General features: G+C 39.4%; 1 protein-coding gene across 2 annotated transcripts in view; it reads right to left on the bottom strand.

Annotated features, from left to right (window-relative positions):
• The window catches only part of sdk1a (sidekick cell adhesion molecule 1a), a 563,685-nt gene that overhangs the window by 127,348 nt on the left and 418,924 nt on the right, over nucleotides 1–17,413 (bottom strand). For both annotated transcript variants that reach the window (XM_063012551.1, XM_063012559.1), the window contains exons 11-13: nucleotides 16,557–16,724; nucleotides 14,134–14,236; nucleotides 13,623–13,796 (exon numbers count right to left, since the gene is read on the bottom strand). In XM_063012551.1, coding sequence (XP_062868621.1) covers nucleotides 13,623–13,796; nucleotides 14,134–14,236; nucleotides 16,557–16,724 — 445 coding nt within the window. The remainder of the gene's footprint in view (nucleotides 1–13,622; nucleotides 13,797–14,133; nucleotides 14,237–16,556; nucleotides 16,725–17,413) is intronic.

Below are 17,413 nucleotides of genomic sequence, written 5' to 3'. Positions count from 1 at the left end.
CATCTGAACCAAACAAATTAATCTTGGTCTCATCAGACCATAGGACATGGTTCCAGTAATCCATGTCCTTTGTTGACATGTCTTCAGCAAACTGTTTGCGGGCTTTCTTGTGTAGAGACTTCAGAAGAGGCTTCCTTCTGGGGTGACAGCCATGCAGACCAATTTGATGTAGTGTGCGGCGTATGGTCTGAGCACTGACAGGCTGACCCCCCACCTTTTCAATCTCTGCAGCAATGCTGACAGCACTCCTGCGCCTATCTTTCAAAGACAGCAGTTGGATGTGACGCTGAGCACGTGCACTCAGCTTCTTTGGACGACCAACGCGAGGTCTGTTCTGAGTGGACCCTGCTCTTTTAAAACACTGGATGATCTTGGCCACTGTGCTGCAGCCTAGTTTCAGGGTATTGGCCATCTTCTTGTAGCCTTGGCCATCTTCATGTAGCGCAACAATTCGTCTTTTAAGATCCTCAGAGAGTTCTTTGCCATGAGGTGCCATGTTGGAACTTTCAGTGACCAGTATGAGAGAGTGTGAGAGCTGTACTACTAAATTGAACACACCTGCTCCCTATGCACACCTGAGACCTAGTAACACTAACAAATCACATGACATTTTGGAGGGAAAATGACAAGCAGTGCTCAATTTGGACATTTAGGGGTGTAGTCTCTTAGGGGTGTACTCACTTTTGTTGCCGGTGGTTTAGACATTAATGGCTGTATATTGAGTTATTTTGAGGGAAGAATAAATTTACACTGTTATATAAGCTGCACACAGACTACTTTTCATTGTGTCAAAGTGTCATTTTGTCAGTGTTGTCCCATGAAAAGATATACTTAAATATCTGCAGAAATGTGAGGGGTGTACTCACTTTTGTGATACACTGTATATATATATATATATATATATATATATATATATATATATATATATATATATATATATACATATATATATATATATATATATATACATATATATACACACACACATACACACACACACATATATATATATATACACACATACATACAAATAAATGTGTTTTGTGTGCAATGTTTAACAAGGTCAAGTGCAGGAGAAGATGAGGGAGAAGGATTTTTGAGTTAGTGTGTGTGTTTGTGGGGCTGGCTGGTCAGTATGAGGAAAGCCTGTATATTCTGCTAATGTTATGCAGTCTGACGGAAGTGGCCACAAAAGAACGTCTGAAGCACTGTCTTGCTCTTGGGTGGAATAAGCCTATGACTGTTCAATGAGCTTTGACTAGTGACACCTCTTCCTCTTTTCTAGTTCTGTTCTTCACTTATCACCATGACTTATACAGGTTTCCTTTAAAACACTAAATACATTTTAATTTTTTATTATCTGAACTTGGAATTTGGATGCTTATTATTCATTTTTTTAGAATTTGTTAGTAAACACTAATTCTCAAAGCTCATTCAAAGTCTAATTCTGAGTATTATAAATCAACATAATTACCGTTTTCATTCCTTATCCTTTATGTCTCCACCTGCAACCTTATTCATTTAATGTTCTAGCAAATCTAGTGAAGGAAATCTAATTATACAGATAAGTGTGCTTGCTTTATTTATCAAACAGAAGTTCAACATGACAGACCTCTAATTCACACTTACCAAACCCAAAAAAACATCAAGCAGAGAGAGAGTAGGTGCAGCAGCATGCAGAAAAAGAAAATTTAAGTGGACATGTCCCGTAATACCCAGCATTCTGCCTTCTTTTCTTCTTTCGAGCCTCCCAATAACAACTTTCCTCCATGGTCTGTCTGATCCCATTTCTCCTGCTCCTTAGTGTTCAAAGCAACACAGCAAGACTCCAAATTCCCCCACTCAATAAAGGCCAAGTTATATTTGTGTTCTTTTGATTCTATCATCTTTTTATTGATTGCTTTATTAATCGTAGCTGGGGAGGATGGGCTTCATGCTGTGGTGACATATCAAACACCAGCATACCCACTCTGGCAAAGCTTATTTTTTCTCTAAATTAAACCCAGAGAGAGAATCTGCAAAGCTCCAGATTCCACCACAGTGTGTTCTTTCTAACTAGGCAGGGCGCCTTTGACAATCTCACAGTCACAAATAAATGATAGGAGCCTTTCATCTTACATCTACAAAACTTAGAGGTTTGATATTTGTTTGGAAAATAAAATCATGGTTATTATGGTATTTGGACATATTTAGTGACTTAACTTGACATAAAACAATGCAAATCAAGACTAACATATATTTGACCATATAGTGTATATCAGGGTTTAGTATCTAATTTCAAAATATCACTTTTTACATTAAAAGGTATTATTTATGTATTATTTTAACGTCATGTTTTACACACTTGGGTTACATTCATGACAGAACAGGTAGTTACTGGTCACACAAGGTTAATGTCAAACACAGTCATGGACAATTTTGTATCTCCAATTCACCTCACTTGCATGTCTTCGGACTGTGGGAGGAAACCAGAGCACCCGGAGGAAACCCACACAGACACAGGGAGAGCATGCATTGAAAATGCATTTTAAAACATTGTTTTGAATGCTTTGAAATATATGATACATCCCTTATTAATCCCTTTATGATTCCATCATTTGGGAAATATGATTAAATACAAGATACAAGTACTATAAAATAAAAATATAAAAAGTATAGACGATACATAACCATTTAATATTATACAGTAGTAGGAAAACACTATACACCGATCAGCCATAACATTAAAACCTCCTTGTTTCTACACTCACTGTCCATTTTATCAGCTCCACTTATCATATAGAAGCAATTTGTAGTTCTACAATTACTGACTGTAGTCCATCTGTTTCTCTACCTGCTTTCACCCTGTTCTTCAATGGTCAGGACCCCCACAGAGCAGGTATAATTTGGGTGGTGGGTCATTCTCAGCACTGCAGTGACACTGACATCATGGTAGTGTGTTAGTGTGTGTTGTGCTGGTATGAGTGGATCAGACACAGCAGCGCTGATGGAGTTTTTAAACACCTCACTGTCACTGCTGGACTGAGAATAATCCACCAACCAAATATATCCAGCCAACCGCGCCCCGTAGGCAGCGTCCTGTGACCACTGATGAAGGTCTAGAAGATGACCAACTCAAACAGCAGCAATAGATGAGCGATCATCTCTGACTTTACGTCTACAAGGTGAACCAACTAGGTAGGAGTGTCTAATACAGTGTGGACAGTGAGTGGACATGGTATTTAAAAACTCTGTGTCTGATCCACTCATACCAGCACAACGCACACTAACACACCACCACCATGTAAGTGTCACTGCAGTGCTGAGAATGATCCACCACCTAAATAATACCTGCTCTGTGGTGGTCCTCTGGGGGTTCTGACCATTGAAGAACAGGGTGAAAGCAGGTTAAAAAAGTATGTAGAGAAACAGATGGACTACAGTCAGTAATTGTAGAACTACAAAGTGCTTCTATATGGTAAGTGGAGCTGATAAAATGGACAGTGAGTGTAGAACAAGGAGGTGGTTTTAATTGTATGGCTGATCAGTGTGTGCGTATATGTGCGTATATATATATATATATATATATATATATATATATATATATATATTAGGGCTGTCAAACGATTAAAATTTTTAATCGCGATTAATCTCAGAATTTCATATAGTTAATCGCGATTAATCGCATTAAAAAAAATCTGTGTAAATGTTATAGAAAACAAGGATTTTTAAGTGAAATGTTACAATTAAAATGGTGTTTTTCATTTTATGCTAAATGTACTAATGTTAAAAACTGCTGGGACAAGAGAAAACTGTAAGGGAGTTTTATTCACTCACATACTAGGCAGTAATACTATCCAATGGTTTGATGGACGTTTCTACACGAAGTGAGTGTGTTTTGACCCTTTGGGGCTTCCATAGCTCATGAACTAACGTGCTTGACTCAGCTGTCCGGTATTCTTTACCGTAACAGAATAAGTTAATAAAGTCTTCTGCTCCCGACAACTTGTGAATATAGCGTGTATTTATTTCTTTATTATGCAAGTGCAGATGCTACGACGCTCTTTTGCATTTTGTTAACAAACCGCAAATGAAAAACGGTGACATGTCTGACATTAAAACGTTTGTTCTACCAGTCAAGTCTCAACATGAACTAGAATTTGCGTTAATGGCACTATATATCTTAATCGCGTTAAATTGAGATTGCGTTAATGCGTTATTATCGCGTTAACTTCGACAGCCCTAATATATATATATATATATATATATATATATATATATATATATATATATATATATATATATATACAGTGTATCACAAAAGTGAGTACACCCCTCACATTTCTGCAGATATTTAAGTATATCTTTTCATGGGACAACACTGACAAAATGACACTTTGACACAATGAAAAGTAGTCTGTGTGCAGCTTATATAACAGTGTAAATTTATTCTTCCCTCAAAATAACTCAATATACAGCCATTAATGTCTAAACCACCGGCAACAAAAGTGAGTACACCCCTTAGTGAAAGTTCCTGAAGTGTCAATATTTTGTGTGGCCACCATTATTTCCCAGAACTGCCTTAACTCTCCTGGGCATGGAGTTTACCAGAGCTTCACAGGTTGCCACTGGAATGCTTTTCCACTCCTCCATGACGACATCACGGAGCTGGCGGATATTCGAGACTTTGCGCTCCTCCACCTTCCGCTTGAGGATGCCCCAAAGATGTTCTATTGGTTTAGGTCTGGAGACATGCTTGGCCAGTCCATCACCTTTACCCTCAGCCTCTTCAATAAAGCAGTGGTCGTCTTAGAGGTGTGTTTGGGGTCATTATCATGCTGGAACACTGCCCTGCGACCCAGTTTCCGGAGGGAGGGGATCATGCTCTGCTTCGGTATTTCACAGTACATATTGGAGTTCATGTGTCCCTCAATGAAATGTAACTCCCCAACACCTGCTGCACTCATGCAGCCCCAGGCCATGGCATTCCCACCACCATGCTTGACTGTAGGCATGACACACTTATCTTTGTACTCCTCACCTGATTGCCGCCACACATGCTTGAGACCATCTGAACCAAACAAATTAATCTTGGTCTCATCAGACCATAGGACATGGTTCCAGTAATCCATGTCCTTTGTTGACATGTCTTCAGCAAACTGTTTGCGGGCTTTCTTGTGTAGAGACTTCAGAAGAGGCTTCCTTCTGGGGTGACAGCCATGCAGACCAATTTGATGTAGTGTGCGGCGTATGGTCTGAGCACTGACAGGCTGACCCCCCACCTTTTCAATCTCTGCAGCAATGCTGACAGCACTCCTGCGCCTATCTTTCAAAGACAGCAGTTGGATGTGACGCTGAGCACGTGCACTCAGCTTCTTTGGACGACCAACGCGAGGTCTGTTCTGAGTGGACCCTGCTCTTTTAAAACGCTGGATGATCTTGGCCACTGTGCTGCAGCTCAGTTTCAGGGTGTTGGCAATCTTCTTGTAGCCTTGGCCATTTTCATGTAGCGCAACAATTCGTCTTTTAAGATCCTCAGAGAGTTCTTTGCCATGAGGTGCCATGTTGGAACTTTCAGTGACCAGTATGAGAGAGTGTGAGAGCTGTACTACTAAATTGAACACACCTGCTCCCTATGCACACCTGAGACCTAGTAACACTAACAAATCACATGACATTTTGGAGGGAAAATGACAAGCAGTGCTCAATTTGGACATTTAGGGGTGTAGTCTCTTGGGGGTGTACTCACTTTTGTTGCCGGTGGTTTAGACATTAATGGCTGTATATTGAGTTATTTTGAGGGAAGAATAAATTTACACTGTTATATAAGCTGCACACAGACTACTTTTCATTGTGTCAGTGTCATTTTGTCAGTGTTGTCCCATGAAAAGATATACTTAAATATCTGCAGAAATGTGAGGGGTGTACTCACTTTTGTGATACACTGTATATATATATATATATATATATATATATACATATATATACATATATATATATATATATATATATATATTACATATATATATATATATATATATATATATATATATATATATACAGTGTATCACAAAAGTGAGTACACCCCTCACATTTCTGCAAATATTTCATTATATCTTTTCATGGGACAACACTATAGACATGAAACTTGGATATAACTTAGAGTAGTCAGTGTACAACTTGTATAGCAGTGTAGATTTACTGTCTTCTGAAAATAACTCGACACACAGCCATTAATGTCTAAATAGCTGGCAACATAAGTGAGTACACCCCACAGTGAACATGTCCAAATTGTGCCCAAATGTGTCGTTGTCCCTCCCTGGTGTCATGTGTCAAGGTCCCAGGTGTAAATGGGGAGCAGGGCTGTTAAATTTGGTGTTTTGGGTACAATTCTCTCATACTGGCCACTGGATATTCAACATGGCACCTCATGGCAAAGAACTCTCTGAGGATGTGAGAAATAGAATTGTTGCTCTCCACAAAGATGGCCTGGGCTATAAGAAGATTGCTAACACCATGAAACTGAGCTACAGCATGGTGGTCAAGGTCATACAGCAATTTTCCAGGACAGGTTCCACTCGGAACAGACTTCGCCAGGGTCGACCAAAGAAGTTGAGTCCACGTGTTCGGCGTCATATCCAGAGGTTGGCTTTAAAAAATAGACACATGAGTGCTGCCAGCATTTCTGCAGAGGTTGAAGACGTGGGAGGTCAGCCTGTCAGTGCTCAGACCATACGCCGCACACTGCATCAACTCGGTCTGCATGGTCGTCATCCCAGAAGGAAGCTGACGCACAAGAAAGCCAGCAAACAGTTTGCTGAAAACAAGCAGTCCAAGAACATGGATTACTGGAATGCCCTGTGGTCTGACGAGACCAAGATAACCTTGTTTGGCTCAGATGGTGTCCAGCATGTGTGGCGGCGCCCTGGTGAGAAGTACCAAGACAACTGTATCTTGCCTACAGTCAAGCATGTTGGTGGTAGCATCATGGTCTTGGGCTGCATGAGTGTTGCTGGCACTGGGGAGCTGCAGTTCATTGAGGGAAACATGAATTTCAACATGTACTGTGACATTCTGAAACAGAGCATGATCCCCTCCCTTCGAAAACTGGGCCTCATGGCAGTTTTCCAACAAGATAACGACCCCAAACACAACCTCCAAGATGACAACTGCCTTGCTGAGGAAGCTAAAGGTAAAGGTGATGGACTAAACCCAATTGAGCACCTGTGGCGCATCCTCAAGTGGAAGGTGGAGGAGTTCAAGGTGTCTAACATCCACCAGCTCCGTGATGTCATCATGGAGGAGTGGAAGAGGATTCCAGTAGCAACCTGTGCAGCTCTGGTGAATTCCATGCCCAGGAGGGTTAAGGCAGTGCTGGATAATAATGGTGGTCACACAAAATATTGACACTTTGGGCACAATTTGGACATGTTCACTGTGGGGTGTACTCACTTATGTTGCCAGCCATTTAGACATTAATGGCTGTATGTTGAGTTATTTTCAGAAGACAGTAAATCTACACTGCTATACAAGTTGTACACTGACTACTCTAAGTTATATCCAAGTTTCATGTCTATAGTGTTGTCCCATGAAAAGATATAATAAAATATTTGCAGAAATGTGAGGGGTGTACTCACTTTTGTGATACACTGTATATATACATATACATACATACATATACATACATATACACACATACAAATAAATGTGTTATGTGTGCAATGTTTAACTAGGTCAAGTGCGGGAGAAGGATTTTTGAGTTAGTGTGTGTGTTTGTGGGGCTGGCTGGTCAGTTTGAGGAAAGCCTGTATATTCTGCTAATGTTATGCGGTCTGACAAAAGTGGCCACAAAAGAACGTCTGAAGCAGTCTTGCTCTTGGGAGGAATAAGCCTGTGACTAAATGAACTGCCCAGCCACCTCGTTCCTCATTGAGAGGGTAAAGAGGGATTGACCTGTTCAGGGTACTTAAAACTTCCTAACTTCTACAACTTATCTCTTAGGAAAGGAATGCTTTGTGATTGTGTTTTATTGCCTTGTCTGTCTACAGCAAATCTGTGCCGGAAACAAAAGAAAATATTAATGAGTCCGTACTTTTGTTACGACAGCGGTGTCTCCATTTCTAGCAGTATCTGCAATGCCATGGTTAAGTAATCTATCGGCAATGTAAAGTACATCTGACTGAAAGTCGTTTTTCTCTAATGGCTCGGACATCAGCGAACAAAGGAAGAACAAGAAACAAGAAGAAACAACAGAGAAGAGCTAAAAGTGCTGAGTAACCTAAAAACCGCCAAATGCCAGAACACACATCATAAACACTTTAATAAGGATTAAATGAATATTCCCAATTCCATATAAATAAGGCCCTACCTAATTCACGGCTGTGAAAACCGCGTCACGGACCATGAAATGAGTCGTTTTCGGTGTAATATGCAATTTGCTGTAAAAGTCAACATTTAAGGGTTGTGTTAAGCGATTTAACAATTTTCAATTGCGTAGTGTATGCAACATGAGGCGCAGTATGCAATATAAGGTGCTCCTAGCAATCATACAGCAATAAAGTTAGTATAACAGTCCTTTCTGTGATGTAGTGTGCTGACCATGTTTGACGTACGTGTTTACATATTGAGTGCATTCTGTCCCTTTGTGGATTCAATAATCAATGGAAAAGTGTGCTTCTCTACACATGTAATCATCTCTGTGCTGCAATAGTCTGTCTAGGTATAGTTTCTTTCTTTCTTTATAAACTCAGCAAACTCGAAAGACGCTCGGTTACATGATCAATCGATTAGACAAACTGTTCAAGATGTCGAAGTGTAAAGCAGCTAAAACACTACTCGGGTTTTGCGGACGCAGAGGATGGTGTGTCAAAGAATATTCGTCTTTGAGAGGGAGCTATTAAGGTAGGCTGTGCTGTATTGTTGCTTCCATTGATTCTACGTACAATTCAATGTATGCGTGTAATTTAATGACTGCTGTGAAATGTGGTACTTTTCTTTAAAAATTCGTAAAATCTGTGATTTTTGAAAAACAAGGTCTGTGAAATTAAGCACATTTTCCTGTAAATTCAGTAGGGCCCTGCATATAACGCTTCCAAAATTGCATTAAACTCCCCCCATGCTTCTCGTCCTCATTACAAACTCATATTTCGAAGTTTTGTGTATTAGTTTCTTTTGACCTTCTGGGTGAATTTATTTTTTCACATCTTGACTTAGGCTTTAAGCAATAAATGTGGAGATCATGGCAAAGCAAAGGAGTTTTATTCAGCGTTCAGAGGTTAAAAGCGAGCTCTGTATCCGACCCTGGTGCATTTACATCTCCGTGGTTAAAAAGCTGCTTGGAGACAAAAGGTCAGCAGCCTTTTAAGAGCAGAAAAAATAAACACAGAAAGCTCACACAATGCAAACAATACTGCGAGGCTCAGTGCAAAAATGGAAAACAAAACAGCAAAAAATAGAACACACTCACAGCCTGCAGCTTACCAAACCTTTGATTATGCAAAAGTCACAGTGAAAGTTACAATTAGCAGCTTTTATAATTTAAACAGAAAGCGGCAGGAAATCTGATGGAAAGGTTACAACAAAGAAATGTTAACAGCATAAAGGTCAGTCTGCAGTTCACGCTGGGAGTACTCTCCCAGGTCTGCATATAAAACTGTACAATCTAACGTTACAGGTTTTATTTCACTTCATTTTGATAGAGCAAAGTAAAAATGTGGTTAATGTGAAATATGCACATGCAGCTAATACACACATGTAAGTAATAACACTTAATACATTCAGCTGTATAATTATTCAACATTTGTAATGCTTAATTCTAATAAGAATAGTGATGGGTCAAATTCTACCGGAACAGTGGGTGCAATGGTCTGTGTAGATGCCCAACCTGGCAGATAGCACTGCTGATTTGAACCCACATCTCATTGTTTGTGTGCTAGTGTAGTGTCATAGACTGCTGTGCCACTCAAGAACCTCATGTATTAAAAATAATCAGAATATATTTCAGAAACCCTTTAGGTCTCTCTACATACACCGATCAGCCATAACATTAAAACCACCTCAATGTTTCTACACTCACTGTACATTTTATCAGCTCCACTTACCATATAGAAGCACTTTGTAGTTCTACAATTACTGACTGTAGTCCATCTGTTTTTCTACATACCTTTTTAGTCTGCTTTCACCCTGTTCTTCAATGGTCAGGACCCCCACAGGACCACCACAGAGTAGGTATTATTTAGGTGGTGGATGATTCTCAGCACTGCAGTGACACTGACATGGTGGTGGTGTGTTAGTGTGTTTTGTGCTGGTATGAGTGGATCAGACATAGCAGTGCTGCTATAGTTTTAAAATGCCGTGTCCACTCACTGTCCACTCTATTAGACACTCCTACCTAGTTGGTCCACCTTTTAGACAAAAATTCAGAGACGAGCGCTCATCTATTGCTGCAGTTTGAGTCAGTCACCTTCATCAGTGGTCACAGGACGCTGCCCACAGGGCTGGATATTTTTGGTTGGTGGAGATATTCTCAGTTCAGCTGTGACAGTGAGGTGTTTAAAAACCCAATCAGCATTGATGTGTCTGATCCACTCATACCAGCACAACACACACTAACACACCACCACCATGTCAGAGTCACTGCAGTGCTGAGAATGATCCACCACCCAAATAATACTACTCTGTAGTGGTCCTGGGAGAGTCCTGACCATTGAAGAACAGCATGAAAGGGGGCTAACAAAGCATGCAGAGAAACAGATGGACTACAGTCAGTAATTGTAGAACTACAAAGTGCTTCTATATGATAAGTGGAGCTGATAAAATGGACAGCGAGTGTAAAAACAAGAAGGTGGTTTTAATGTTATGGCTGATCAGTGTACATTCAATGGGGTTTAAGTCTAGGGTTTGGCTGGGCAACTCAGACATTCAGAGACTCGACCAAAAGCCACAGCAGTGCTTTTTGGGATTATATGCTATAACTATAAGACGTTCCTGTTTTTGGCTGCATAAATTAGTATTTAAATTCTTATCTGACTTCCCTGTCCTGGCTGCTGAGAAGAACTTTCATAGCATGATGCTGCCAACACCACGTTTCACCGCAGGAATAGCATTAGCCAGGTGATGTATACCAACTGTATTTCACCAGACCTAATGTTTGCTCTTCCACCAAAAGAGTTTAATTTTAAGTCTTTTTCCTCAAATTGCAGACTTGAGGACTTTTAAAGCTCTTTTAAAGTAACTGCTGGGTTCTTTTCTACCTCCTTGATCAAGACCCTTCTTGCCTAGAACTCTAAAGAGGGTTAAGGTTGTGCCAAGCTTCTTCCGAACTTCAAAATAATTAAGACCACTGTGGTCCTGGGAACAGTTAAAGCCATATTCATCAAGATTCATTCAATATGTTAATGAATATGCTTGCCCTGATCTTTGCCTTGCCATAATTTCATCGCAGAGGTCCTCAGACAGTTTCTTAGACAGTTTCTTAGCCCTTTTTTTGACAGTGCTGTATAAAACTGTGGGCCCTTATAAACCCAGGTGTTTGCCTTTTCAAACTTTGTCCAATAATTTAATTTTGGAGTGCCAAACATGGGTCTGATTGTTAATGAATTTTCTACATATGCATAATGTGTTTTAAATATGTTCTAGAAACATGTTTTCAGTTCATCATGAGTGATTGCATGCACAATAATGGCTAACAATGGCAATTACATCCATTCAACAACAAATAATGGGCTTAACTAGTACATTAATGGCTAAAAATGGCAATTATATCCATTCAACAACAAATAATAGGCTTAACAAGTACATTAATGGCTAAAAATGGCAATTATAACCAATCAACAACAAATAATGGGGTTAAGAAGTCTGAATACTTTTAAATCCACTGTACATAATGCAATATTAACTTTTTCATCCCATAAACCCAGTCATGTCGAAACAACATATTACTGGTGTCACCAAATACAATTCATATCTCTCCATAAAACGCTGGGTCATTTTACTGCTTTGTACACTTTCCTGCCCTCAGCACAAACCCTTTTTGCAAAAGCTTTTTTGTGCTTTGTGTTCTGTGCCACTCAGTGAATAAAATAATGATTCAAATGTTTAAGAGGCTTATTGTTATGCTGCATCATTTTTCAAAATCATTCCATTAGGTGAACGTCTGTTCTGGGAATTACAGAGCTCTTTTCATTAGAAAAGAAAATGTTTTGAAGTACATGAATGGGTTGATAAAAGAAAACTCCCAATCCGAGTACTTTGCACAAGCTGACTGCTTGGCAGAGTCAAACCTGGACGCTTAAAAGAGGCAAAAAGGAACACACTAATTTACCTGCAATTTCAAAGCTTTTTGACATATGACAAGGCACTTTGTTACCTCTGGTAGGTGGCCTATTGCATTAGCCCACCACCGCTGAGACTTGGGTTCAAATCTCAGCGGTGCTATCAACCCTGTGGGTGCCTACATAGACTTGATTGGCATGGATTGGCTTATCATCTATTCATTCCTTGCACCCAGTGAGCTCGCCACAACCCTGACCAGGATAAAGCAACTAATGGAAAAGAAATGAAAGTCAAAACTTCACATACACCTTTATGGGGAGACAATTCTAGGCAGTCTTGGTATTTTAACGATTATTGCTATTATTCTTTTTGTGGGTTTGCGTTAAATGATATGGAACCACAGTGGTCTTAATTATTTTTAAATTTGGCACAACCTTGAACGTTAGAGTTGGCCATTCAGTCAAATTGGGCATCTAGGCAAGAAGGGTCTTGAACCCACAAATCAATTATGCAACTTCATATATGTATATATACACACATACACCGATCAGTCATAGCATTATGACCACCTTCCTAATATTGTGTTGTTCCCCTATTTGCTGCCAAAACAGCCCTGACCCATCAAGGCATGGATTCCACTAGACCCCTAAAGGTGTGCTGTGGTATGAAGGTGTGCTTTCGACGGTGGACAGGGGTCAGCATGGGCACCCTGACTGGTCTGCGGCTATGCAGCCCCATACGCACCAAACTGTGAGGCACTGTGTATTCTGACACCTTTCTATCAGAACCAGCATTAACTTCTTCAGCAATTTGAGCTACAGTAGCTCGTCTGTTAGATCGGACCACACAGGCCAGCCTTTGCTCCCCACGTGTATTTTTTATTCTTTTTTCCTTTTTTTTCCCTAAAACCCCATTTAATGAACAAATACAGACTAAATTCAAACTAAAATTCAAAAACAATTTTAGGGGGCAAAAAAAGTATGTGTTCCAATTACTTATTGACTTACTCTCCAGAATTATTGCATTCTTTCCTATATCTCCCAATCTAGTCATATACAATTACCCAGCAGTACAGACCAGTACAGAGGATGCCTATACCTTACATGCCCCCTCGAAAGGTGTATTTACTTGTTTGTCAGTACCCTAGACTATTGATATGAATTATGATTATGAAAATTATGAATCTGAATTTCATCACTGACCAATGATAAGAGTGCTTTTTGTTGGTATTATCACCACAACTGATTAAATAGTACAACAAAATAAATGAATTGAAAAAAACTAAATTAAACAATGATTAATACACTGGTTGGTATAGCATTATTATTATATATGCTTGTTTAGCATAAAGGCAGTAAAGAGGAACTTACATGACTTCCAGACGAGCACTCTTTGAGTCATTGCCGGCTGGCGAGAGCACGTGGCACGTGTAGTCACCTATATCACCGGACCAGGTCTGAGAGATGTGCAGAGACCCCTGCTGCTGACTAATCCGGCCTCCTCTTGATTGGCCGACCGTCTCACCATCCTTCATCCATACAAACCTGTACAGAAAGAAAGAAACATCTAAAGAAAGAGCCAAGGGGAGGAAAAAGACTCCAGAGAATGTAATGAGAGGAGAGACACGAAAAGAATGGAAAGCGGGAGGCGAAGAGACTGAGGACGGGAGCAGAAAACGCTTGAGTGCTTCATTACACCGATTTCCTGCATATTAGCGCCGAATTAGCTTTACAGCATAACGAATTGCAATTTGAATCTACTTAACAGTGCATGGGCTGACACTTCCAATTATGTATTACGGTCTAAACTAATGGGGCAGCCAGAGCCTCAGGGAGCAGAGTCTGATCATATGTACATACAATGCTGTACATCAACACCCACCTCACAGGTACGCGTGGGTCGTGCACGACGGAGCACTCCAAAATGGCCGTTGTTCCTTTGATGACTCGTCGATCCTCGGGTGGCTGGGAAATATAGGTGCGACCTTAAAGAACACACACAAAACATTATATTACACCACATTTATCAAAGCAATACAGAAACAAAGCAGGGTATATTTAATGTAAATGACTGACAGGTCATATTGACCTGTAAAAGAACTTACTACCTGCCCAAGTTAAGCATCCATGGGACAGTTGAACAGCTTGTCTTGTGTCTTTTACAGATATTAAACAGTTTGGAGTTATGGAAAGTTTTTGAGAAACTACACATTTTAAGACAACCTCTATGTAAAGGCAAAATCCCATTTTTGGAAAACAATAGTTCAGTGTTTTATATGTGTGTTTTTTTTATATTGGAATCAGACACAATATAATAAGCTATGGACTATGGATAAGCTATGGTTGTTGTTTTTTTTTGTTTTTTAAAATAAAAGTTGCTGACTGCTCTCCCTCTAAACACACCACTGTAATTAATCAAAAATGGAAGTGTCTGAACATGCATAATTCCTAAAACTAGCAAAATAACAGCCTAAAAGGCAGCAATCAAGCTAATTCTTTGAAAACTGATGTTTTAGTAATTGACCTGTTTAAATCAGTTCTCTGAGATCCTTTTTTGCATCCTTAATTGTAGACAACAGCACTATAAAGCTTCCAATTCTTTCAACATTAGGGACAGTGGTAGCCTAGTGGGTAGAGCTTTGGACTATTAATCTGAAGAATGCGGGTTCGAATTCTGGCTCTGCCATGCAGCCACTGTTGGGCCCTTGAGCAAGGTACTTAACCCTGTCTGCTCCAGAGTGAGTGAAAGGGAGACTAGTAAGAATTGAGGGATGGATAAATATAGCCAAAAAATGTCAAGAACTGACTACGGACTTTATCACAGACTGGACTGGACTGGACTAGACTATATAATAAAGAATTCCAATTCCAATAGTTTACATATATATATATATATATATATATATATATATATATATATATATATATATATATATATATATATATATATATATATATATATATATATATATATATATATATATATATATATATATATATATATAGTGAGTGAACATTCCCACAGCGGACGATGTTTTTCCGGTGTTTTCAATATTAAAATGTCCCCAAATAAGGTGCAGAGAGAGCACAGAGCTGAGAAAATGCATTTTTTTTTATTACATTTGTTGTTGTATAATTACTCCTGCCAGTAGCTGTCACTGTGTATCAGACAGCGGGGACAGCGAGTGAGAGAGAAGAAGGAAATCGCTGAGTAAAGTATTCTTTCTTTCGTTCAATTACACCTACAAAATACAATACTACTGAAATAAAGAAGGAGATAATAGAGAAATATGAGAGTTATTGTTGTTTCTGGTAGATACATTTTATAAAAAAAGAAGGAAATGTATTATGGTGTATGTGATGGTGTATTATGGTGTATGAAATGTGATGTGTGTTGTTTTATGTACAGTACTACTGTGTATTGTTGTTTATTATTGTTTATTACAGGAATGTCTATTCTATAATTTAAGATTTAAGGGAAAATATACTTGTATTTATAACAAAAAAGACAATTTAAGACATTAGAAAGGTTAGGTAAGGGGGTGGCAAATTATTCTCCAGGCCACCCAAGAAGGATGGAGGTCCCTGCTGAGTTTGGTTCCTCTCAAGGTTTCTTCCTGTAAGTTTTCCCTTGCCACCGTTGCCCTCGGTTTGCTCGACAGGGTTTTTTGGTCTGTTGGTCCTGGATTCTGTAAAGTCGCTTTGAGACAATGTCTATCGTAAAAAACGCTATATAAATAAATTTGACTTGACTTGAAATACAGAAACATCCATAAAGAAACCTTATCCACAGCACACATAAGTCTCTACCTGTCCTTGAGTGGACCAGCTAATGCTCAGACTTAAGCCTCATTGAACAAATAAGGAAAGACTTGTGGTTGGCAGTTCACAGAGGATTGCACTTTAATCTGATAGAGCTTGACAAATGGAATAAATTGCCCAAATTTAGGTGTACAAAGCCAGCAGTGAGGTATCCAAATATACATGCAGCTTATTTAATACTTCCACAAAGTATTAATTAAACCGTCTGAATAATCTGGGAGGGTAAACAATGAATGCTATACTTTTTTTCCCAAAAAGCAAGACCAATATTCCTCATAGATGGCTAACGTTTGGGAGTAAACTAATGCTTTCCAATGCTTTATAATCATAGAACTATATCTGGATCCATTGCTTAATCACTGAATAAACAACAAGATAATAAGGTAAGAACACATATTATACTACAGAAATCATATGAATATGAACTGCACCTTTTAATCCCCAATGTATGCATGTGAATAAACTAGAAATCTGAGCTCTTACTCCACACAGTGAGCTCAGCGCTGGAGTTGATTGCCCCTTCGCCGTTAGCAGCGTAGCAGGTGTACGTTCCTGCATCCTGCAGCGTCACCGGACGCACCTGCAGCCCTCCGGATTCCAGCAGCGTGAAACGCGGTATCTGCATGGAGCCGCTGGCCAGTATCTGTGCATCTGTAAACACAGACGGATATTCTCACAAACACAGTGTTAAGTGTCTTCTCTCTCTAATAATGCACCAGATTAACACAGCGTCATGAGTAGCTGCGTCTCTCTGCCTGATGTTTTATTACACACTTACACTTTCCCAGGGGAAAATCCTTCAGTTCAGCCTGTCTTATTAGGAACGCTTTAGTGTATGTAATTGGAAAGAGTATGGAAATGACTGAATACTGGCAGAACTATGCTGGAATAAAAAGGCAGATTTGTAACGCTTGTGAATAAAATTATCATTTTTTTATACTGTTAATTAACCACAACAAAGACATTTGCATAGCATTCTGTAAGGCACACTAAATAGTGTTTAATCATTTACAATTCTTATTTAAAGTGTGCCAAATAGGTCCTTCAGTCTGTGACCAATAAAAATTCAAAATTCTGATCTACGCAGATTTTAATTGAATCTAGGTTTGCACTACAGATTAAATGATAAGTCATGGTTGGCAGAAAGGAAAATGCTGTAAATAACCAACCTTGGTTGGTTGGTTAGTTTTAAAAACTGTCACCCTGTAGTCATCTTCAGTAACCACTTCATCCAGTGCAGGATTGTGGTGAGTCTGAGACTTTACAGCAAAGACTTGATTTAAGGAAGCAAAACTCCACAGACTAATTCTTTCCAAGGCATCACTCCACTCCCCTCTTTT

This window comes from Trichomycterus rosablanca, chromosome 2 (assembly GCF_030014385.1).
Source record: "Trichomycterus rosablanca isolate fTriRos1 chromosome 2, fTriRos1.hap1, whole genome shotgun sequence".
Taxonomy (NCBI): Eukaryota; Metazoa; Chordata; class Actinopteri; order Siluriformes; family Trichomycteridae; genus Trichomycterus; species Trichomycterus rosablanca.
Note: the sequence above shows the minus strand (reverse complement) of the source record. Positions and strands in the feature narration are given on the sequence as shown.